The following is a 25,388-nucleotide window of genomic DNA, read 5'->3' as shown; positions in this document are numbered from 1 at the left end:
TTCATAATGCATATAATGTATTTTAATGTGAAATAATATGATTAAAGGCAAGACGGAGTAACGTTAGCCTGGCGTGCTAAAATTATAAGCGGGAGAATGTTATCATTGCAAAGTGGTCAGGCTAACGTCTTGTGTTTATTCCACAAGATTTATGGATAAGCTGTTTGATTTATAATTATTAGGTTATTTTCACAAATTTCACTTAACCTGCTGTGGATGAACAAAGCTTTTCCTCAATAAACTGTGTGTTTCCCATTTGAATGGTCAGCGTATGAAGAGGCTGCTGCTCGCGCTCGGAGCTTTAGCTTCAATTTTGATCAAATTATTTTCTAATCGGTTGCATATTATGTCGTGGATATATCCCTCGAATGCATACTGCAGTCCCTTTTGTCTTACTCTCACAGATATTTCACCTGTTCGCCAAAAATGACTAATTATCTCCTTGAAAATGTCTGACACCGGTGCATACACACTGTAAATGACTTGCCAGGCTCAAAAGCTTGACAGGCGTAGCAACAGTAACTAAGGAGGGCGGGGCTTAGCGAAGGGTCCATTGTAGCCATTAGTTTCAAAATGTTTCATGCACAATTAATTGTTAAAGGGGTCCTTGATTACGATTTCACTTTTTAACTTTAGTTAGTGTGTAATGTTGCCGTTTGAGCATAAACAACATCTGCAAAATTACGACACTCAAAGTTCAATGCAAAGGTAGATATTTTCATTTACAGAAATCGCTTTTTAAGGACTACAACAAAAGGCTCTTAGGGATTACAACGAGCTTCTTCCTGGGTTGGTGACATCACAAACCCCAAAATTTACATTAACCCTGCCCCCGGGAACAAGCAACAAAAGGGGTGAGGCCATGTCGGGCTGCTTTAGAGAAGAGGAAGAGTTGTTGTAGTCAAGTGTTTTCATGCCGTCATTTTACGCCGGACTGCTTCACAAATGAGTCAAACGGGTCAATTCAACGCAAAGATTAACATGACAGCACATGCTAGTCGATGAGTGAATCAACTCCACAGCAACTACATACATTTTTCCACTATCCATTCAGAATTGTCCAGTCGCATTCTAAAAGTTGTAAGTTCTTCCTGAGTCTCTCCATCAGTGTCCGACTCCGGTTTGAACAATGTAAGGCGCGGACTGTTAAACTCATTTGCATTTGCATTGCACAGCTCATTTGCATTTAAAGGGACACACACATAAACGGCCTATATTTGCTTTACATCTTGTAAAAGAAAAAAAAAATTCGCTAGTGTCTATTAAACCTTTGACTAGTACGATTACAGCGAATATTCAGATCTGCTTTGGTGCTGCTGCTGACCCAGAGAGAGTAGTTGTCATGTATAGGTATGAAACAGCTTCACAAACAGCTTCTTTTCAAATACATAGTATCATCATTTTTGTGTTACAATAATTCAGATCATCTGGGATTAAAGTTTATAGTTCAGATATAAACATTGATGTCTATGGCAGAGATCAAAATAGTGTAAATCACCTTTTGAAAAAAAATTGACACTTCAAATAAAGATTGTAACAATTACAATGTTACACTAGTAGGTGGCAACAAGTGACTGTTAAAAAAATGTATTTGTCATTGAATCATTCATTCAAGAGATTTGTTCAAAAACGCTTATTCATCCAGTAATAAAACAAGTTAAGTCTTTATGAGTGAGTCATTGAATCATTCATTCAAACTAGACTGCAGTAATTAACATTTTGTCAGAACCTCTAGTAAATTACATGTTATTTTGTTTAGTCGACTATAAAGAATCGTGAACTCTATTTTAAAAACTAAAATCGTGACTCTCAATTTATGTAGAATCGTGCAGCTCTAGTAGAACTGTAAATACAATCAAGGCATTTAACTAAAAGAACTTGCTACCACGCAGAGATGTGATGACAAGTTTTGATGAGTCAATTCACTGTAACTGAAGCTCTAAATGTAGAAACACTCATACTCATTAATACTCATAATAGTCTAATCAAACATATATACAATGTTGCTTCATTTTTGTATCACCAGCAACATAAAAATATATATTACCCAACCCTAACCATGTTATGTAAAAATTACCTAATTAATACAGTACTTGAGCACATGAAACTAAAAAAAGAAAACTGTTAACTGTCATCTATATTTGGACACACTGAGAATTTATGGAGTTTCTAGGTTACTCGAGAAACACTGCCTCAAGCTGACAACCACACCTTTCACAAATATTTTGATACCTTCATGGTATCTTGGGATGTTCAAAACAAAAATTGCTCATACATTCAAACTTTTAGTTTCTTGGGAGATATTAAAATGTTGATAGAAATTGCTTCTATTGAGACACTGCAGCCAAAAACAATACTCAACAATGCTTGCCTTTGAAAGACAATACAGTGTGAGTCAGCTGTCATGTTTTGAAGCCAAAGACACGTACATTTTTCTGAGAATGAAAAACAATATCCCTAAACGCTCATCTGGACAAGGCTTTAGGTGTTCCTAAGCAATTTTGGAAAATGGTGAGATAATCAGCAACTCTGGTTTCAAGTAAATTGTAAAATGGTTTGTGTATAAAAGAACAATAAACGTTCTTCAGCAATGAGTCATACAGTAGGTTCTTCTAGTCTACAACCTAAACTGATAAAACTCAGACTCAACATGCGAATATAGTCAAAATGTTTTAGCTGAAAACCAATCATGCCTGCAAATGGTTTGAAAAACACACCAAAAGACGTCTATGCAACGTATGGAACATCTGACATTGACACTACTTTTCATATTGCATTGAGGGTTTGCAATGGTTAGGTCACTACAAATGCAGTCCTTCCACTTTTAATTCACAAAATCCTACTTTTCACAATGATTAGAACCACATGCTTGTGAAAGGTGCAGAAGAAAAGAAAGTAAAGTGCTTTGAACTTGAGTGTGGTATTAGTCGACCAGCAATGCTTCATTTAATGTTTAATTGAACTATTCTATAGCTTGTGTATTGCTTGTAAGTGTGGTGGGACTTGTTCACCTGTCACTTAGATGGTGAAAGCTGCTGCTCTCATCTGGGTGGTCTTCTTCAAAACTCAGATTGGACCAACTTCCAAGACTGTCATCACCAACACTCAAACTAAGCTGTTGACTCACCGTTGACTCCGTCACATTGACGCCATCCCTTCTAGGAGTACTGAAACACAGAAGGTCATCAGGAAATACAAAAAAAGTTTCAAAATCTAGGAAATCCATGTATCGTTAGTAACAGGATGAGCAATTTTAAGTGATATACTGTGTGTATGACTGTGAAATCTGTGTCACTTTACCCAAAATTGACGGTTTGGCAGACGTTGGACAATGCAGATGTCATAATCTCTGTGGTAAGACTTTCTGCAAAGCTTGCGCCATCATGACCAATCCCACTGTCTGCATTCAAGCTGGTGCAGCTCAGCTCCTTTTTGGCTTTCTCAATGACACTAGACACCATTTCTTCAGCAAAAGTAGCTCTCTTTTCCAAATCAATGTGAATTCTAGGAATTTCCAATCCAGTCACTGCATCGGATTCTTGCTGCCTTCTTTTCAGTCCCTGGAAACCACGACGACCATCTCTACTGCAAAACAGGCATTCTCGACCTTGGCAGTATCGGCAGGTTCCATATGCCTCAGCCAGCTTTTCTGTGAAGGAATTAGGTTCAAGTGCCCTCCTGTCCCCAGCTGCCTGAACACATGCCGGCCCCAGTGTCATTTCCAAAGTGTCATCAACAATTTTCTTGGCATAATGTTCAATCACTTGCATGACACTGCTGTTGCTTTTGCTCTCATTCAAACTGCTCATACTATGATACAGCCTGTTAGTTTCTGTATAAGTTAAAAGAGAACATGAAAATGTACTTTTGATGAGATTTTCAGGCATGTCCTCGACACTGGATTTCCTGTAGAGGCAAGAATCAGTGAGCGATTTAGGCAGTCGAACTGATGACATTCTCAGCTTTCTCGTAACGTCACATGTGATGTTGTAGGCGAGCGACTCGGCAAAGTTCACAAGTTCTACATATTCGTTACTGCTCATGTCTTGACCGTCTTGACAAGCACATGGCAGAGATTCACAAGAGGATCCATCTTTTCCATCAGTAAGTGCAGTGTGGGATGACTTGGATATGGGAATTTGAGAGACATCAGGACTACGATCATGGTGTAAACGCCTAGAGGAGTGTAGCCTCAAAGGAGATCTCTGCTTTATTTTTCGTGCCGCATGAGCCAGGCCAGATTTTATAGATCGATATGCCAAACGAGTGGCATACTGATCCAATATAAGCTCTCGGTTACCTCCCTCTTTCTTGAGCACCTTAATGAGGTATCCTGCATATTCGTCAGTGACACTTTCGCAACTTGGATACTCTGATGACATTCCACTTGCTTGGACGTCACCAGTCAATTGACAAGTCAAACTTCCCAAAAGGCCATCTCCACTCTGACACTTGTCAGTAGAGTTTACAGATCCTCTTTTTATCGTTTTGTGACGACAGTGGGTTGAACTCATCATCCTCTTGACATCATTGATGACTTCTCCAGCCACTTCTCCAGCATATGTCCACAAAGAATTCAAAGTCTGTTCAGAAAACTGTGCACTATGCAAGGCAACACTGCCTTTGCTCTCGTCACCCACAGGCTTCTTCACATCGCCGAGACTTAGTGTGTCCATCTCAGTTGCCATAGAAACAATGTGGCACGCTAAACGTTCTGCATAATGGAGCGCACTCCTCTCGATCATTCTGCTCCTGACATTGGGACTCTGCTCTGACTGGCAGTTTTTAGTGTGTGGACCATCTTTCTGGTTCTCCTCCTCGTCTTCATTGCTGCCAGCTTCTTCAGAGAGAGACCTAATGAGTTTCAGCATGAAATCGGCCTTGTCTGTAACTGAACCAGCTTCTTTGGTGTCGGTGGCAGGCGGGTAATAAGGGGTGGGCGGAGGAGTCGCAGGAGAAAATTCTTTTGCAAGCGTACCTTTGAGCTTCTTCGAGAACTGTCTGATCTGTTTCTCACTATACTGATCCAATGGCTGCTGAGGACTTGAGGGTGGAGTGCTAGGGATTTCAACTGATTTCGTTCCAGAGTTGCTGCTTGAAAAATCTTCTGCACCTACTTTTCTACCACCACAGGAGGCAACTTCAAAACTGGGTACTTCCAGCGTGTCCCTTCTCACGACAGAACGGACCTCTGGGGTGAGCTTGGATACTGGACATACACTTCTGGAGGATGTGTCACTAGAGCCCTTTGGCACCAAGTGAAAGGGAATCGGAGCGGAACCTCTCTGAGTCGACACATGTGATTTAACAATTCCATGGCTTGGAGTAGATATGCGAGCTGCTATTGTTTTGCTCAAAAAGTCTGCACAGTCTTCTACTTTTTTCTTTACTTTTGTAGAAGAATGCATTAGATCGAATGCCTCACCTACTATAGTGTCCACCATATTTCCAGAGAAGTTTTGAAAAGTCTTTCCAATCGAGGGCTTATCAGAATCACTTTCAGTGGACATGCCGTCCACAATTTCCTCACCACTGGCATCCTGGATTCTTGCAGGACCTGGCGATGATTCAGTCTGAGTTGCTGCAGACATATCTGAGGTTGATGATGCAACTTCCCCTTGGCAACAGATGGTTCTTTTAGGGCTGGTCTGACACACGTGACCAATACTGGGTTTATACTGAGAAGGTTCATCGGAGTTGTGTACATGGGATATGACCTTGCCAGCCACAGGAACTGGAACACAACTGGCGATACCTGACACACAATACAAGGCTTTCTTCACTGTGCAACCAGGATCAGGCTCTTGATTTGCAGCCTCTGCGACGGCCTGAGATCCAAGATAGCTTGTTTGGGCACTGCAGGTTTTTGTGATGAGAGAACTATCTTCAGCACTCACATAGCAAATATTGTCTACTGACACACTGATAGCTGCCTGGGTAGTGAATGTCACATCAGCTTGTGACAGCTCTATAAAAGCCTCTTGGAGAACGGACTCCGACAGATCAGAGGCATAGGATGAAACCACTTCCTCATCTTGCTCAAACGACCAGTCACCTGGTGTGAGTGGCGTCGAGGGATGTGAAAACTGGCAAACCTCCATAATTCCTTCAAACACTAATTCCTCAGCAAGATCTGCAGCAAATCGTGTGACAGTGTTGTTGAAAATCTGCTTTTTCACAAACAGAAACTCTTTGAGGGCTCCAGAAATGGCTTCCCCTACTAAGAAACCAGCCAGACCATTTATGGCACGTTCTTTTAACACATATGCATGGCGCATACCTATCTCATGAAAGGCCATTTGAAATACTGAAGATGTCAGCCTTGCAGCCAAATGGCAAAGTGTAGTGGTACAGGAGGACACACCTTTCTGCAAGTCCCTTAAGGCACTTCCAAGGCTCATTTCGACTAAGTCTGTAGCAAACTTCTGAATCCCATCCTTAAGAGTCTGTGATTGGGATTTAGTGATGGTGACTGTCTCCTGGATGTCTGAAAGCTTCATTAGATGCCCATTAGTGTTTTTGAACTCCTTATGACATACACAGCTCAAGTTCTTATTAATGTTAAAATCAACAGGGGAGGAGTACCCACAGACCGATCCAAGGATTTCTTTTGACAGGTTGTTGGCAAAATCAGAGTATGTTTTGTACAGTGAGCAAAGGTCCTGTGGTTTACGTAATTCTGAGCCATCACCATCGGCCTTCCAAAAATACTCTAAGGACCCTCCTTCTCCCAGTGGGCTAAATGCAGATGAACGAACTGGACTGAAGAGCGGCCCACTTTCCTCGCAGGGAGTCCTCGCTGGCCGTGGGGAATCTGGTGCATCAGAGTGAATACTGTACGGTGATCCTGGTTTAAGTGGAGTTGGTTTCTTGACATTGGCTGGAAGAGCCCTATGATCAAACTTGTGAGGATTCATTGCTGTGGTCGAGCACCCCCTTGATACAAATTTACATCCAGAGCTGTCAACATACTTCTCTGTCTGACCAGGGAGGGGCTGTTCTTTAAGGACCTTGATGTTGGAATCAGAGGACTGGTCTAGTTCATCAAACTGATCAAAGCTGTCGAAAAATTCACTGACTTCTGAGTCAGAGTCTTCTACTCCATCCTTTAGAATGGGGATCTGGGGAATGTCAAGTTTTGCTTTAAGACTCTTCTGATATCCAACTTCATCTAGGAATATAATAGGACTGGGACTTGAGCAGTCTGATTCATCTGACTCTGTGAGGGAAGTAGCACGTCCCTTTGGCAGACTGCTAAGTTCATATGGGATCTCTGAAATTTCGGGCCACGCTGTTGACTTCAGGACAGTTTCTGATACTTTTGCAGCAGCCTTTCCCTTGCGCACTGACTTCCTGGGTATGGAACTTATAATAATACGAGATCCAGTTAAGTCTTTTAAATGAGTGTAAGGGACTGTCTGGGATGCCACGTCCCTTTGGTTCCTCTGACTATGGGCACCTGCAAGATCAGAGAACAGTTTGTAAGAACAGAATTGTTATTAACATAGGCAGCTTCTTAAGAAGGTTACATAATAATCTAAAGGTCAAAGTCCTCTTTTAAAATCAGTTTTTAAATAAAAGATATAGATTATTTTATTTTATTTATTTACACTATCATTCAAATGTTTGGGGTTGTTACAATGTTTTTCAAAGAAGTATTTCAAATGCTCACCAAGGCTGCATTACAGTAAAAACATTAATATTGAGACATATTATTGCAAATTTAAAATAAATGTTTTTTTAATTTATTTTTTTATTGCATAATTCTTCAGTGTCACATGATCCTTCAGAAATCATGCTGATTTGGTTCTCAAGAATCCTTATCAATGTTGAAAACATTTTTTTTCTGGTTTCTGAAGGACAGAGAGCTCAAAACAACAGCATGTAGAAATATATATCTTTACTTTTGTTTTTGATCAATTAAATGCATCCGTGCTGAATAAAAGTCTTCAATTTCTTTAAAAACATCTTACTGACCCTAAACTTTTGAACAGTAGCGCATTTAATAAAAAAAAAAAATCGAGCTTTTAGCTATTTTGAATGAGAAGCATGGATAGCTAGTGACCAAAATGCTTGTGAACAGCTGCTAGTTCTGCTTTAATTACCTGTATCCTCCTCTTCAAGATGTTCAAAAGCAGTAACAAAGTCCTCTTCAATAGAAGAGACAGACTGATTGGTGTCATCATCCTCAGCTTGACATACTTCTGAAGTGCCTCTCTGCAGAACCTGTAACTCCAGGGCATACCTTATGCCAGCTGTGTATCGAGCCAACAACCCCAGCATGGTGCAAACACTAATCTGAGGAGTGGGGCTATGTCTCAATATACACAAGGCTCTCGAACAGGCCTGATGGTGTAAGAAAAAAAAGAGAATAAAATGCCTTTACGTCATAATACATCATCAAGATAAATTGTTATGATAAACTTAATGTTAATGGAAGATAAACATAATTCACTTAAGTCTGCAAACTTTCAATTCCTGAACTGACATAATTTCTTGAGAAGTTACGATATTTAGACTTCTCACGGCACTCTTATTTTCCCTGACAAACGTGAAAGAAAACATGAAATCTCTTGTTATGTCTGAGAAACACTTGTGGTTTGACGAAATGTTCAGAGTACAAAACTTAATACCATGACTGCCTTCCACAAGGTTAGTTCTGTTTAGACCCAATTTCACACAAAACAATATCACGAATTCGGAAACCCAAACAAAACATTGAAGGACACCTGATCTCAAAATGACAGCAGCAAACACACGCCTCAAACAAAAAAAAACATACTCTCAAATTTTCAATCAAAATATACAAAAAACTAACCTGAGAAACACTGTCTTTCCTCTCAAAGGGTCTTTTGGGGTCTTTGAGGAGCAGAATCTCTTCATCTTTAAGAGTATGAACACGTAGTGATCTAAGCAACTCCATCATCTCAGTGGAGAGGGACGTCAGAGCCTGAGGGCATCAAAGAATACATGACTTTAGCAGCCAATAAAGGATGACTCTAATGTTGCATCTATTTTGTGATCTTTGGTGAGCCACTCTATTCTTTATAAAGAAATTAATGAAAAAAATTTTTTATATAAGATAAACCACCTTTTTAAGAGTGCTTTAGTTTATACAGTTAAAAAAACAGATTGGGTTTGGTAAGTTTTTTTTTAATGTTTTTGAAAGACGTCTCTTATGCTCAGCAAGGCTGCATTTATTTGATCAAAAATATAGTAAAAATACTAAAATTGTCAAATATTATTATAATTTAAAATAATTATTTCCTATTTAAATATATTTAAAATGTAATTTATCCCTGTGATGCAAAGCTACATTTTCAGCATTATCACCCCCGTTTTCAGTGTCACATGATCCTTCAGAAATTATTCTAATATGCTGATTTGTTGCTCAAGTAACATTTCTTATTTTCAATTTTAAAACCTTTTGTGCTGCTTTTATGGAAACCATTTTTCAGGGTTCTTTGATGAATAGAAAGTTAAAAAGAACAGCATTTATTTGAAATAGAAATCTTTTGTAACATTATAAATATTAACTGTAACTTTGGATCAATTTAATGCATCCTTGCTAAAAATAAAAAAAACAAATTATAATAATTTCTTTAAAACATATCTTAATGACCCCAAACCTTTGAAAGTTAGTGTTATCAGCACAAAATGCACTTACCTGTAGAGTGAAATCCTCCCCCTCAGCATGACTAGGTAAGCATACATAATGTACCTATGAAAGAGAAGAAACAATAATGCCAATCATATTTATATTGAAGGTTACAATATAGATTCCATAAAAATGTTCAAAAAACAGGTGCAATGCATGCTGACTATGCATATTTAACTGAAGTCACTCTTATGATAAAAATCTGTGATGGAAATCTACTTCGAAAAAAAAAAAAGACTATAATGCTCTACACTGGAGAAATATTTATGGATTTGCATACGTTTACTTAAAATGTATTTCTTTCTTTTAATTTTTTTTTTTTTTTTTTTACCCAAAACAGGGTGTTGTGAGCATTAGTCAATACACACATATATTGTAAAGTCTGTTTCATTCATAGTTGTAGGCGGAGGGCAACTTTTTGCAGAAAGTCCATAAATGAGACTCATTTGCTGTGTTCAAAATCGCCCCCTATACCCTCATTTACTATTCTCTACATTACTCCACTAATATAGTTCACTTGAAGGAGTGATTGAAAACAAGTGAGTGAATTTGGACACCGAGTACGGCAGAAGGGCTGCCGCTTTTGCATAGTTTATGCTTGCTGTTTAATAATTATTTGAAACTTAGCAAACTGTCACTCTGTCATGGAAACTAGCATGTAAAACCTTAATCAAACAATTTAGTAATCAATTAAAAAGGAATTTATACCAGTATTATATTACGCTGTAGCCACATTGGACCAGCGGTTTGGAAAATGGATAGATGGATTATTCCCGCATCTCTTCAGAAGATGCCGCCTGCAGCTGAATCATTCATCCAGCTATTTTTCAAACCGCTGGTCCAATGTGGCTACAGCGTCATTTTCATTACTACTAGAGCTGCCAAGTTTGCCAAGTTTCAAATTATTGATTTCAAATGTTGGTCACGGAGTTGCCGCTGTTGCCTTAGGCTTGCTTAGTTGGGGACACTTGATATTCAACAAAGTTTTCGATCTGCCTGCATTGACACCATTTTATACAAACTGAACTGAGCTGGACAATGACATCACTGTTTTCTCCAGTGCTGATGTATAGATAAATTACCTAAATTAATATCTATTGATTTTTACAAAGGAATGAATCAATACTGAATTTATTTAAGCTGGACAATGACACCATTTTCTTGTGCAGCCAAAATTATTTGCCTGTTATCACTGTAAAGCTGCTTTGACACAATCTGCATTATAAAAAGCGCTTTATAAATAAAGGTGACTTGACTTGACTAACAGCAAGCTTCCGGTACACTCTGTGCCCGAAATCACTTACTTGTTTTCAAGTGGACTATATTAGCGGAGTAATGTAGGGAATAATAAATGCGGGTATAGGGGGCGATTTCAAACACAGCTTAAGTGAACCGAACATGTCCGCTCTGATCAGAGTGCTGCGATTCATCATGAAACACTGCGCATGTACTTATTTAATTAAAACTTTGCAATTTCATAATTGCACTAAGCCAGATCCTGATTATGGTTTAATTTCAGTTAATTGTGCATCCCTAGATTAATCTCACACACAAACAAGCACATAACAAACTCTCACTTCACACAAACAAGCGGCTCTGTCTCACATACATGCAAACTGTATTACACGCATGCTACTGATACATTTTTTTATTCCACAGACCTATTTTTTCATAGCATGTACGACATATGTCGCACTGTACAGCCCTGTGGAGCGATGTTGTGCCGTCCCCAGGAAATACAGTGTACCTTTTAGATGGGTTTGCATTACCAGATTTCCTTTAATTAACAATGCAGGCAGTGTGTGCAAATAAACTAAATTATTAGTAGGCGCAATTCACTCCCCTTCATGAGAATTACAAAGAATTACCACATGGATGAAAACCACCTCAACATAAAGAAAACAAACTGCACCGCAACTGCAATCTGCGATTTCTTTTTTTGACAATTCACCCAAGCCTTGTGAGATGCACTCATGTATATAATGAGGTGAGATGCAACAGTCATACTGCTGCACTGTCCCAGTTGCCTCTAAACGCTCTCTTATCGCCAATATCTTGTGTCATGGTGGCTTTCAAAATCACTCAGCTCAAAAATAGGTCACAAAACATTTAAACTGACACTGTAAAAGGAATATTGAGGGTTTAATTTGTTGCAAATTATTGCTGATTTAACACACTTGTCTCTCGTTTTCTCAAACAAAACAAAAATTGAGATTATGGTGAGGCAATTACAATGGAAGTAAATGTGGCCATTATTGGAGGATTTAAAGGGTTAGTTCACCCAAAAATGAAAATTATGTCATTAATGACTCACCCTCATGTCGTTCCAAACCCGTAAGACCTCCGTTCATCTTCGGAACACAGTTTAAGATATTTTAGATTTAGTCCGAGAGCTTTCTGTCCTCCATTGAAAATGTATGTACGGTAGACTGTCCATGTCCAGAAAGGTAATAAAAACATCATCAAAGTAGTCCATGTGACATCAGTGGGTTAGTTAGAAGTTTTTGAAGAATCAAAAATACATTTTAGCCCAAAAATAACAAAAACTATGACTTTATTCAGCATTGTCTTCTCTTTTATTTTTACTCGATTATTTTTGGAATAGATTCCCAGCCCTATCGTTTACAGTCTGAGGGAGACGCACGCTATAAACAAAACAACCTTCACAAACATGTCTAAAGATTTCGACACAGAGGAAGACTTGTATTTTTTTGCTCAGCCATATTTATTTGAACCCGAATACACGGAGCAAAAAAATACAAGTCTTCCTCTGTGTCGAAATCTTTAGACATGTTTGCGAAGGTTGTTTTGTTTATAGCGTGCGTCTCCCTCAGACTGTAAACGATAGGGCTGGGAATCGATTCCAAAAATAATCGATTCCGAGGCATTGGGAATTGAGAGTTGATTCCAAAGGTTGGAATCGATTCCATTAAGGGGAATCGACTCCCCTTTTAATTTTTTTTAACACAAACCGCGTCCTGTAGCTGATTTCATTTGTCAACACAATCACGTCACATGTAAAGAAATAAAGTTCAGACTAAATAAATGGATCCAGTCGTGACACAGAGTATGGTTTAGGGTAGGATGATTATTTCAGCATTGTGTAGGCAAACAGCGCAATGACTGACCCAATGAAATCTTTAGAATCGGTTGCTGGGCAGGGTTTGATCTTACTCGTTGTAGTTTAGGACGAGAAGAATAAATCAATCGACAACAACAATCAATCACACTCACGCAAAGAATATTTATATGTGTAAAGGCCTTAAAAAAAAGTTTAGATGTGTAAAGTGTGCATGAGTCGGTTCCTGAACAAAATGCTTTTGGAATTTAACAGGAATTTTAGCTATAGTTTTATGATACTGGGTGAAATATATGTACCACAAATAAATAAAAATCTATCTATCCACATACATAAGTGTATATATACACGTGTGTGTAGGTAGGTAGGTATGTAAATAGAATCTACCGCATATATGTATATGGTGAACATATTCCTAGTCTTTACACTGTGTCTACTGTCTACACCTGAGGCAGGAAGCACGACGTGACAAATCCCCTAAGTAAATGCCTCGTTCTATGAACAAGCAGCACTCGCAATACGTCTAATCTATTCTTTTCGATTCGAGAAACAGGAATCGGAATCGATTCCAAAAAATCCGGAATCGAACAGCCCTAGTAAACGAAGCTCGGGCGCACCAGATAACACGTCAGCAGCGTCACTGCGGAGTCGTGAACGCGGATTGACAACAGACCCGGAAGAGAAGACAATGCTGAATAAAGTCGTAGTTTTTGTTATTTTTGGACCAAAATGTATTTTCGATGCTTCAACAAATTCTAACTGACCCACTGATGTCACATGGACTACTTTGATGATGTTTTTATTACCTTTCTGGACATGGACAGTATACTGTACATACATTTTCAATGGAGGGACAGAAAGCTTTCGGACTAAATCTAAAATATCTTAAACTGTGGTCCGAAGATGAACGGAGGTCTTACGGGTTTGGAACGACATGAGGGTCATTAATGACATAATTTTTGTTTTTGGGTGAACTAACCCTTTAAAATGAAGAAATGTGGAGCTTATAATTTTATAAAAACACTTACATTCATTCTTCTGTTAAAATGTGTGTATTATTTGAGCTGTAAAGATCCTTTTTAAGGGTTTATGGAGTTATTCTGTCATGACAACAAGGCTGTCAAATTGAATATAACTTTACACAGAAGACAGTATGCGATTTTATTTCACACTAATATGTTAACACATTATGCTCACATCAGCTTAACTCAATTCCATTGTAAGAGCTTCACTGTAACCCAGATTTTTCCTTTTTTCTTTTTTTTTTTAAGAAAAAGGGGAACAAGAGGGACAAGATTTAGCTAATCATGTACTGAACCCGTAATATCCCTTTAAAGAGTTAGTTCACCCAAAAATGAAATTGTCATCATGTACTCACCCTCAACCCGTAAGACTTTCGGTCATCTCTGGAACACACTTTTAAATTAAACTAAGAACTTTCTGTCCCTCCATTGACATCTACCACTTTGATGCTTCATAAAGTTCATAAAGAGATTATAAAAGTAATCCATATGAATTGAGCGGTTTAGTCCAAATTTTCTGAAGAGACTCGATCGCTTTATATGATGAACCGATTGAATTTAGGCTTTTATTCACATATAAACATTGATCAGCAAATATAAACAGAAGCTCAACCGTAATTGATTCACACGTGAGAACAAACCTCATTGGTTTTTGCTGAAGCTCAAAAGTGCTACGTAACACAAGAACAAACCTCATTGGTTCTTGCAGAAGCTTAAACGTACTGCGTAACACATGAGAATGATCCTCATTGGTTCTTGCAGAAGCTTAAACGTGCGGCGTAACATACGAGAATGAACCTCATTGGTTCTTGTGGAAGCTCAAACGTGCTGCGTAACAAGAACAAACCTCATTGGATCTTGCAGAAGCTCAAACGTGCTGCGTAACACACAAGAATAAACCTCAATGGATCTTGTGGAAGCTCAAACGTGCTGCGTAACAAGAACAAACCTCATTGGTTCTTGTGGAAGCTCAAACGTGCTGCGTAACACACGAGAATGAACCTCATTGGATCTTGTGGAAGCTCAAACGTGCTGCGTAACAAGAACAAACCTCATTGGATCTTGTGGAAGCTCAAACGTGCTGCATAACACGAGAATGAACCTCATTGGTTCTTGCAGAAGCTTAAACGTACTGCATAACACGAGAATGAACCTCATTGGTTCTTGCAGAAGCTTAAATGTGCTGCGTAACACACGAGAATGAACCTCATTGGATCTTGTGGAAGCTCAAACGTGCTGCGTAACACGCGAATGAACCTCATTGGTTCTTGCGGAAGCTTAAACGTGCTACGTAACACAAGAACAAACCTCATTGGTTCTTGCAGAAGCTTAAACGTACTGCGTAACACATGAGAATGATCCTCATTGGTTCTTGCAGAAGCTTAAACGTGCTGCGTAACACACGAGAATGAACCTCATTGGTTCTTGTGGAAGCTCAAACGTGCTGCGTAACAAGAACAAACCTCATTGGTTCTTGCAGAAGCTCAAACGTGCTGCGTAACACACGAGAATGAACCTCATTGGATCTTGTGGAAGCTCAAACGTGCTGCGTAACAAGAACAAACCTCATTGGATCTTGTGGAAGCTCAAACGTGCTGCGTAACACGAGAATGAACCTCATTGGTTCTTGCAGAAGCTTAAACGTACTGCGTAACACGAGAATGAACCTCATTGGTTCTTGCAGAAGCTTAAATGTGCTGCGTAACAAGAACAAACCTCATTGGTTCTTGTGGAAGCTCAAACGTGCTGCGTAACAAGAACAAACCTCATTGGTTCTTGTGGAAGCTCAAACGTGCTGCGTAACACACGAGAATGAACCTCATTGGATCTTGTGGAAGCTCAAACGTGCTGCGTAACAAGAACAAACCTCATTGGATCTTGTGGAAGCTCAAACGTGCTGCGTAACACGAGAATGAACCTCATTGGTTCTTGTAGAAGCTTAAACGTACTGCGTAACACGAGAATGAACCTCATTGGTTCTTGCAGAAGCTTAAATGTGCTGCGTAACACATGAGAATGAACCTCATTGGATCTTGTGGAAGCTCAAACGTGCTGCGTAACACGCGAATGAACCTCATTGGTTCTTGCGGAAGCTCAAACGTGCTGCGTAACACGAGAATGAACCTCATTGGTTCTTGGAGAAGCTTAAACGTACTGCGTAACACGAGAATGAACCTCATTGGTTCTTGCAGAAGCTTAAATGTGCTGCGTAACACACGAGAATGAACCTCATTGGATCTTGTGGAAGCTCAAACGTGCTGCGCAACACGAGAATGAACCTCATTGGATCTTGTGGAAGCTCAAACGTGCTGCGTAACAAGAACAAACCTCATTGGTTCTTGTGGAAGCTCAAACGTGCTGCGTAACACACGAGAATGAACCTCATTGGATCTTGTGGAAGCTCAAACGTGCTGCGTAACACGAGAATGAACCTCATTGGTTCTTGCAGAAGCTTAAATGTGCTGCGTAACACACGAGAATGAACCTCATTGGATCTTGTGGAAGCTCAAAAGTGCTGCTTAACACGCGAATGAACCTCATTGGTTCTTGCGGAAGCTCAAACGTGCTGCATAACACGAGAATGAACCTCATTGGTTCTTGTGGAAGCTCAAACGTTCTGCGTAACAAGAACAAACCTCATTGGTTCTTGTGGAAGCTCAAACGTGCTGCGTAACACACGAGAATGAACCTCATTGGATCTTGTGGAAGCTCAAACGTGCTGCGTAACACGAGAATGAACCTCATTGGTTCTTGCAGAAGCTCAAACGTGCTGCGTAACACACGAGAATGAACCTCATTGGATCTTGTGGAAGCTCAAACGTGCTGCGTAACACGAGAATGAACCTCATTGGTTCTTGCAGAAGCTTAAATGTGCTGCGCAACACACGAGAATGAACCTCATTGGTTCTTGTGGAAGCTCAAATGTGCTGCGTAACACGAGAATGAACCTCACTGGTTCTTGTGGAAGCTCAAACGTGCTGTGTAACACGAGAATGAACCTCATTGGTTCTTGCTGAAGCTCAAACATGCTGTGTAACACGAGAATGAACCTCAATGGTTCTTGCATGTCAAGCAAACATGCTTGAGCTTCTGTTTACCACAACTGATGTGTATGATTAATGTTTGTGAATAAAAGCCTAAATTCAATCTGTTCATCTCAAAAAGCGATTGAGTCTATTCAGAAAATTTGGAATAAACCGCTCGATTCATATGGATTCGTTTTACGTTCTTGTTATGAACGTTTTAAAGCTTCAAAGTGTTGCGTAGACTGTCAATGGAGGGACAGAGAGCTCTTAGATTTCATTAAAAAGATCTTCATTTGTGTTTCAAAGATGAATGAAAGTCTTTTGGGTGTAGAACGACATGAGGGTGAGTAAATGATGACAGAATTTTCATTTTTGGGTGAACTAACCCTAAATGTTACATAGATTCCCCATGCATGCATATAAAAACATGCATATGAAACTTTGAAATGCATGGCAGTGTGTGACTCTTACTTCTGATAAACACTGTGGTTCTTTATTATGCAGCTCCACTACAACATTGCATAGCTCCTTCTTGTGTTTCAACAGACTCTTCAGGCACGGGGTTGAGCCCTCACGGATGGTCTGCTCAAACAAACAGAAAGCTTGTTGTAAATTGCAGGAGATTAAAAAAAAAACGAATGCAACAGAAATGTTTGAGCGGAAAAACAGTAGACAACATTATACCTCTTTCTTCATAGTGGCACGGCTCTTTAAAGGGACCCCTCTGATCCGTGCACAGGCATCCATGATGTTGCAGGGCTGGACAGGAGGTTATCCTCTCCTTTAAGAGAAAATTAAATATGTCTTTACCATTTTCATTTTAGCTACCAACAATTCAATCCACTCCACATAGTAGTTACCCTTACATGCACCTAAAGAGGACTGATAAGCCTTCAAACCTCAATCAACCCGACTGAATTTCGATCAGATTGAAAAGGATGGTGTAGATACAGGAAAAAAAAGCATGTAGTGTAAATGCTTGAATCTGACTATTTCAAACATGCCTGTAAATTCAAACGTGCCTGTACACGCAGTACAATGATGTGCGTGTTTACATACGTTTTATGTCATACGAATATGAGCATGTTCATGTCTCATGTCTTGCGAAATGGTCAATGGATGAGACTGAATATTTGCTATTTGCTAAAAAATCTTCTCTCACATACAAACCCGATTCCAAAAAAGTTGGGACACTGTACAAATTGTGAATAAAAAAGGAATGCAATAATTTATAACTTATATATGTTATTCACAATAGAATATAGATAACATATCAAATGTTGAAAGTGAGACATTTTGAAATGTCATGCCAAATATTGGCTCATTTTGGATTTCATGAGAGCTACACATTCAAAAAAAGTTGGGACAGGTAGCAATAAGAGGCCGGAAAAGTTAAATGTACATATAAGGAACAGCTGGAGGACCAATTTGCAACTTATTAGGTCAATTGGCAACATGATTGGGTATAAAAAGAGCTTCTCAGAGTGGCAGTGTCTCTCAGAAGTCAAGATGGGCAGAGGATTATCATCATCTACAGTGCATAACATCATCCAAAGATTCAGAGAATCTGGAACAATCTCTGTGCATAAGGGTCAAGGCCGGAAAACCATACTGGATGCCCGTGATCTTCGGGCCCTTAGACGGCACTGCATCACATACAGGAATGCTACTGTAATGGAAATCACAACATGGGCTCAGGAATACTTCCAGAAAACATTGCCGGTGAACACAATCCACCGTGTCATTCGCTGTTGCTGGCTAAAACTCTATAGGTCAAAAAAGAAGCCATATCTAAACATGATCCAGAAGCGCAGGCGTTTTCTCTGGGTCAAGGCTCATTTAAAATAGACTGTGGCAAAGTGGAAAACTGTTCTGTGGTCAGACGAATCAAAAAGTTCTTTTTGGAAAACTGGGACGCCATGTCATCCGAACTAAAGAGGACAAGGACAACCCAAGTCGTTATCAGCGCTCAGTTCAGAAGCCTGCATCTCTGATGGTATGGGGTTGCATGAGTGCGTGTGGCATGGGCAGCTTACACATCTGGAAAGGCACCATCAATGCTGAAAGGTATATCCAAGTTCTAGAACAACATATGCTCCCATCCAGATGTCGTCTCTTTCAGGGAAGATCTTGCATTTTCCAACATGACAATGCCAGACCACATACTGCATCAATTACAACATCATGGCTGCGTAGAAGGATCCGGGTACTGAAATGGCCAGCCTGCAGTCCAGATCTTTCACCCATAGAAAACATTTGCCGCATCATAAAGAGGAAGATGCGACAAAGAAGACCTAAGACAGTTGAGCAACTAGAAGCCTGTATTAGACAAGAATGAGACAACATTCCTTTTCCTAAACTTGAGCAACTTGTCTCCTCAGTCCCCAGACGTTTGCAGACTGTTATAAAAAGAAGAGGGGATGCCACACAGTGGTAAACATGGCCTTGTCCCAACTTTTTTGAGATGTGTTGATGCCATGAAATTTAAAATCAACTTATTTTTCCCTTAAAATGATACATTTTCTCAGTTTAAACATTTGATATGTCATCTATGTTGTATTCTGAATAAAATATTGAAATTTGAAACTTCCACATCATTGCATTCTGTTTTTATTCACAATTTGTACAGTCTCCCAACTTTTTTGGAATCGGGTTTGTATATATCTGTCTTTTTTTTTAGTTATGTCATCAAGGCAAAAAACAAAAAAACAATTACACTAATGACATCACAGTGGCTTTCCATTCACAGCATTTATGGTTCATATAAATAGAAATCAGATTGGATTCATTCAGATAAATCAGACAAAAATTAGTGCATGTAAACAATTAGTGTAAACAAGGTTTGCAATATTAAAAAATTTAAGTGTAATGAAGATTTGTACCCCAAATTAATCATTTTGCACAAGAAAGAAAGTTTTTGGACCAATATGAGTGTTAGTAAATGACAGAATTTTCATTTTTGAGGTATCTATGCCTTTAAGTTGGGTTATGTTGGAGATCACATGACTTGTGGGTAAAATAAGGGCTTTCCAGCTACTCCAGTAAGATAGAAACACAGGGGCAAATATGAGAAGCCTGAAAACTACCTAAACAGTGAAAGTTGAACAGTCCGTATCTTTAACGTTATACAGCATACTGCAGGCAAATTATCTTGGGCCATCTGTGTTTGTGCGGTACACCAATATGATGGAGAAATGTAGGTCAAGGCTATATGACGGCCCAATGTCAGGCTGTTATCACATTCTCACATACCTGAACCGAAACAGTGTGCTTTAGCAATGAGATCTTATCAGTTACTGCAGAAACTTGTGTCAAAGAAGCGAAGAGGGATTTGAAACAGAATCTGATAAACTATAGAAAACAACAAATAAGGAACAAGTGTCACATGCAGAAGGTTATCTCTTGAGTAGCAGTTTTACTTTAGGTAAGTGTATCCATCCGTTATTGTGGGTTAATAAGGCCTAACAACTAAATCTCTCCCTGAATGCTTGCCCAGACTAATTATGATACACCGTTTGTTTACGGCCTGACAAACAAGTTTGTTCAAGGCCTATGAACTGACAGCATGTTTGTTTTTACTAGAAAACACAAATGCCATCAGTTCATAGCAGCCTTGGTTCCAGAGGCATTTTTCCCAATCATTTCCTCATAAGAATTTTAAAAAAGTCTTCATTAAAGTGATATAATCCATGAACCGCACCAACCAGCTTCGAGGTAAATCACAACATTGCACACTTTGATTTGAAGCAAAAAAGTAATTGAATATCAGAACAAAAAGACAAATGTACAAAACTACACAAAACAAAAAAATGTATGAAAAATAATAGAGAAACATAAAACTATTTTTTTTTAAATGTTGATTATAAATATAGAAACAATATATTTTATGGGTATCGCAAATTATATATACATGATCAAATATACAGAAAAAAACAGTAATAATGTAAAATATTACTACAATTTAAAATAATGGTTTTCTATTAATAATATACTTTAAAATATAATTCATGTCTGTGATGCAAAGCTGAATTTTCAGCATCATTAAATCCGTCTTCAGTGTCACATGATCCTTCAGAAATCATTCTAATATGAGGATTTATTACAAATGTTGTGCTGCTTAATATTTCTTTATAACGTGATACTTTTTTTTCATGATTCTTTGATGAATAAAAAGTTAAAAAAAGAGCAGCATTTATTTAAATTAAATCTTTTGTAACAATATACACTACTGTTCAAAAGTTTGGGGGTCAGTATTTTTTTTCTTCCTTTTTTTGGAAGAAATTAATACTTTTTTTCAGCAAGGAAGTGTTAAATTAATAAAAAAGTGATAGTAAAGATTTATATTGTTAGAAAACATTTCTATTTCGAATAAATGCTGTTCTTTTTGACTATTTATTCATCAGTGAATCCTAAAAAAAGTATCAGTTTCCAAAAAATATTAAGCAACACGACTCTTTCCAACTTTGATAATAACTGTAACAGTATCAAATCAGCATATTAGAATGATTTCTGAAGGATCATGTGACACTGAAGACTGGAGTAATGATGCTGAAAATTCAGCTTTGTATTACAGAAACAAAATTATATTTTAAGGTATATTAAAATAGAAAACGATTATTTTAAATTGTAATAATATTTCACAATTTTACTGTTTTTTTTTCTCTGTATTTTTGATCAAATAAATGCAGGTTTGATGAGCAGAAGAGACTTCTTTCAAAAACATTAAAAATAGTACTGTTTCCAAACTTTTGAATGGTAGTGTATATATGACACACACACACAAAGGTATATAGTGTATATATGACACACACACAAACACACACACACAAAAAAAAAAAAAAAAAAAAAAAAATATATATATATATATATATGAGTGGTATTTTAATGGTCTTAACCATTTTAATCACAAATCACTGGTCTGAAAATGGGTAGATATACAGTAGATATTACAGTAACTTAGCATGGAATAGCCCTCCTCTTAGTCACTTCCCAATTATCATTTCCCAATAGTGTTATTTCACTCAATGTTAATGGCTTTGAACAGTTCATGAGTGATTGAAATCTGTCTCCCAGTTTAATGTGAGACCAAATATTCACCATAGGGTTCAAATCTAGACTCTGACCAGGCCCAAACATGAGCCTGATTGACTTGTTCTCAAACCACTTCTTGGTTGTCTTTGCAGTTTGGACAGGAAAATAACATCTGATCTTTCCTCTTTAGATAGAAACTTTTCATTTGTGGGAAGCAAGGCATTCTGCAATATTCTCCTGTACTCCAAAGCACTAAATGACTTTTCACAATGAAGTAACGTTGCAATTGCAATTTGCTTGTCACGATTCTTATATATATATATATATATATATATATATATATATATATAATTGCAGAATTATAGGTAATGTAGTTTCTCACCAGGAATTCTGCTGTTAAACAGTTATTTTAAAAATAAGCTGAAATAATGCAGACTGATGGCTTCAACAGAAACAAATACCATCAATTGACAATCTCATAGCTCACAGTAGTTCTGTCTTTAACGGTTTACTTATTAACTTTAAAAATCAACTTCCCTATGGAGAAAATTAATGGTATTTTTACGTCCAGAAGAACCCGACTGTTGCACACTATTTCATACCTGTTTACATGGTTATCTACATCATGAAATCCAGGTAAAAATATACAAACTCAAAACAACAACAAAAAACTAATATGACAAGATGATTAAATTCTAACTGGATGCATTATTTGCATTCTTTTCCAATAGTCATTATTGTCAATGGTAATTACAAAAATTAAAAAGTAGATATTTTGAGGAAAAATTGGTTACCAACATTCTTCACAATATGTTCTTCTGTGTCATACAGGTTTGGAACGACATGAGAGTGAGTAAATAATGAAAAGAAAGAAAAACTCCTTCTATCTTAAGAGTTGTGTTGCAACTGGTTGCAGGCCTTTGATAAAAGCAAAATGAGTTCATTTCTATTGGCCCAGAGCATTTCCACAGGACTGAAACGACTGCTTAGCACAGTTAGTCTTTCTCACTAAACAAGCTTCACACCTGAATGCTGAAATAGGTCAGACTTTGATGCATTTCAGCATTACTGTGCGTGGGTGGGGGCTGCAAAGGTAAACATTATTTCTAAGAATTCAGCACACAAAAAGAACAAGTTTACTACAATCCTGAACCCTAACGGTAGCTTTAAAAGAAAGAGAACATTAAAGTTGACACAAAACCTAAGTTGTGTTAGTCTCTTCTTCCTTTACTTGTGACATATATCTGAGTGAACAGAATTTTGTCAATTGGGAATTGGATTGGTTATGGTTTGCTATTGCTGTGATGTCATGTGAGTGACAGCTTGTCCCGTCCTCAACGCCAGTAAACACATCATCAGAGAAAGAGATGTCGCTAGTTATTTTGATGGGCACATGAATTTAAAAAGAAATGATGTGCACAGATCATTTACAATAAATACTGCAATATTCCATAAGAAATAAGAATAGTCAATTTTCATGGTGACTTTAACATTAGCAAGTGATGGCTTGGCTGCTGCTGCATGTGATCTGTGCTGAGAGCATCAGCAGGGTCAAATGATTTCCTGAAATCAACAGATGTTTATGAGATCTCACTGTTCTCACACACTGTTCCCAGCTTATAAAGGGGAGTGGCTGTGTACAAAACTTCATGCACATCATTCTTGCTAATAATACACTGATCACAATATTCATTATCTGCAACTGTCATTAACGCTTCAAACGTCTTAAAATACGACCCAACACAATCCTCCAGCTCTGACAGTCGCAGTTTACCATGACAAACCGCCATTTGACTATTATAAGACACGTTTTAAAGCTCTTGACGATGTCAGTTGATCTGCAGTCACGTATATGTCATATCTGATATTTCTCTGTCATTTTTGTTTTGATGATTCATTGTTTTCGTTTTCAGGCATCGTCGCAGAAAAGGCAATATGACTTCTATGAATTACCGCAGACTTTATTTAGTAATAAAGCATGTAAAAGCATTATTAGTCATATGTTTATGTGCAGTTAATGCTAAAGCCTGATGATGTCACCACAGACGCAGCTGGCTCGCGCATTAGCATCAGGCCTGTGATAACATCAGTCGTGATCCGCATCTTTGACACCAATCGATGGGTTTATAACTGCTCCGTGATAAGTTATTTTTGCTGGAAAATGACATGCAAATGAAAAGGAAGCGCGCCTCACCTCGTAGTGACAGAGCCGTGCAGTGGGCAGCTAGCTGCTCTTACGTCCGTTCATTTCATGAAAACAAGACGAGCAGGAGAAATAATCAAACCTCGAGCGGCGGGGCAGTTGAGCGCAGAGTCACTGATGGCAGTAAAATACGCATTTAAAATATAAATAAATACAATTTAATGTAGTATTTTATTATTTTAATATCCTTTCCGTCGTTTCACTTTGTCTTTGGGATAGATTACCATATGAGGTTATGATGAAATATGAGGTAACAATTTGATGAATGTACTGGACAATTATGATATATTTTGCTTTATAAAAAACAAAAACAATTTTTATGACCACTATAAAATTTAAGTTACGTTCTTGTCAATTAAATACATCGATTTATGTAATGGTAACACCAGCTTCTCTTATTGGTTGAACTTTATTCAGGATTATGGGTATTGTAGTTCTGCAGTTACCATGAAATCAAAATGGAACCACATACTTGTTTTTATGGAAAATTGCAGTATTTATTATAAATGATTTATTGGTGCATATATATATATAATTCATGTGCCCTCAAATTCTTTAATCAAAATAACTTCCCCTCGTTCTTGCAGTGACATCCCTTCACGAGGGCGGCACAACCTGTCACTCACATGAGGTAATGATTCAATGATCCAATCGTTTTTGTCCCCATGGACAAAATCAAGTCCTGTCCTACATTTTTTCTTGTCCGAGTATTTTTTTTCCCCATACTATGGAAGTCTATGAGGCCCATCAACTGTTTGGTTACTATCATTCTTCAAAATATCTTCTTTTTGGGCGGTTTCCCGGACAGAGATTAAGCCTAGTCCTAGAATAAAATGGCTCTTTAAAGGAAAACTCAACTTTTTTTTTGAAAATAGACTCAATCTCTCCCTTAGAGTTAAACAGTTGAGTTTTAAATTAGTGAGAGGCGCTGCGTAATATCATTGCACCTGCTGAACCCATGGTACGGCAGCAAAGTTCCTTGATTATTACGCTGGAATGAGAGTATAGTTCCTAGCCATATCGGCCTAGAAAATCGCAACTTTTTATTTTCTGTCGGTTTTAGTACATGATGTAACTACAGAAGAGTCAAGTTTTAAATAGGAAAAATATCGAAACTCTTTGGTCATTTTTGAGCGAGATGCTAACGGTCTAATCAGATTCAATGAACTATGCTAAGCTATGCTAAAAGTGGTACCGCCAGACTCGGAGATTGGCTGAATGGATTCGAAAATGGTAAAACTCAACTGTTTAACTCTAGGGGAGTTGGAAAATGAACCTATTTTCAAAAAAAGTGGAGTGTTCCTTTAAACCAGATTAACAGAAATCTGCTTTCTCTATCATGGTTTTAAATAGTCCTAGACTAAAGGGT

At 38.1% G+C, this 25,388-nt stretch overlaps 1 protein-coding gene across 4 annotated transcripts in view; it reads right to left on the bottom strand.

The window, feature by feature from the left end:
- Nucleotides 1-24,148, bottom strand: part of akap11 (A kinase (PRKA) anchor protein 11) — a 34,673-nt gene extending 10,525 nt beyond the window's left edge. For all 4 annotated transcript variants that reach the window (XM_048193006.1, XM_048193007.1, XM_048193008.1 and 1 more), the window contains exons 1-8: nucleotides 24,011-24,148; nucleotides 17,470-17,566; nucleotides 17,257-17,367; nucleotides 9,668-9,721; nucleotides 8,819-8,950; nucleotides 8,106-8,346; nucleotides 3,301-7,459; nucleotides 3,012-3,167 (exon numbers count right to left, since the gene is read on the bottom strand). In XM_048193006.1, coding sequence (XP_048048963.1) covers nucleotides 3,012-3,167; nucleotides 3,301-7,459; nucleotides 8,106-8,346; nucleotides 8,819-8,950; nucleotides 9,668-9,721; nucleotides 17,257-17,367; nucleotides 17,470-17,532 — 4,916 coding nt within the window. In that variant the 5' untranslated portion in view covers nucleotides 17,533-17,566; nucleotides 24,011-24,148. The remainder of the gene's footprint in view (nucleotides 1-3,011; nucleotides 3,168-3,300; nucleotides 7,460-8,105; nucleotides 8,347-8,818; nucleotides 8,951-9,667; nucleotides 9,722-17,256; nucleotides 17,368-17,469; nucleotides 17,567-24,010) is intronic.
- Nucleotides 24,149-25,388: the final 1,240 nt, after the last annotated feature.

Source organism: Megalobrama amblycephala, linkage group LG6 (assembly GCF_018812025.1).
Source record: "Megalobrama amblycephala isolate DHTTF-2021 linkage group LG6, ASM1881202v1, whole genome shotgun sequence".
Lineage (NCBI taxonomy): Eukaryota > Metazoa > Chordata > Actinopteri > Cypriniformes > Xenocyprididae > Megalobrama > Megalobrama amblycephala.
Note: the sequence above shows the minus strand (reverse complement) of the source record. Positions and strands in the feature narration are given on the sequence as shown.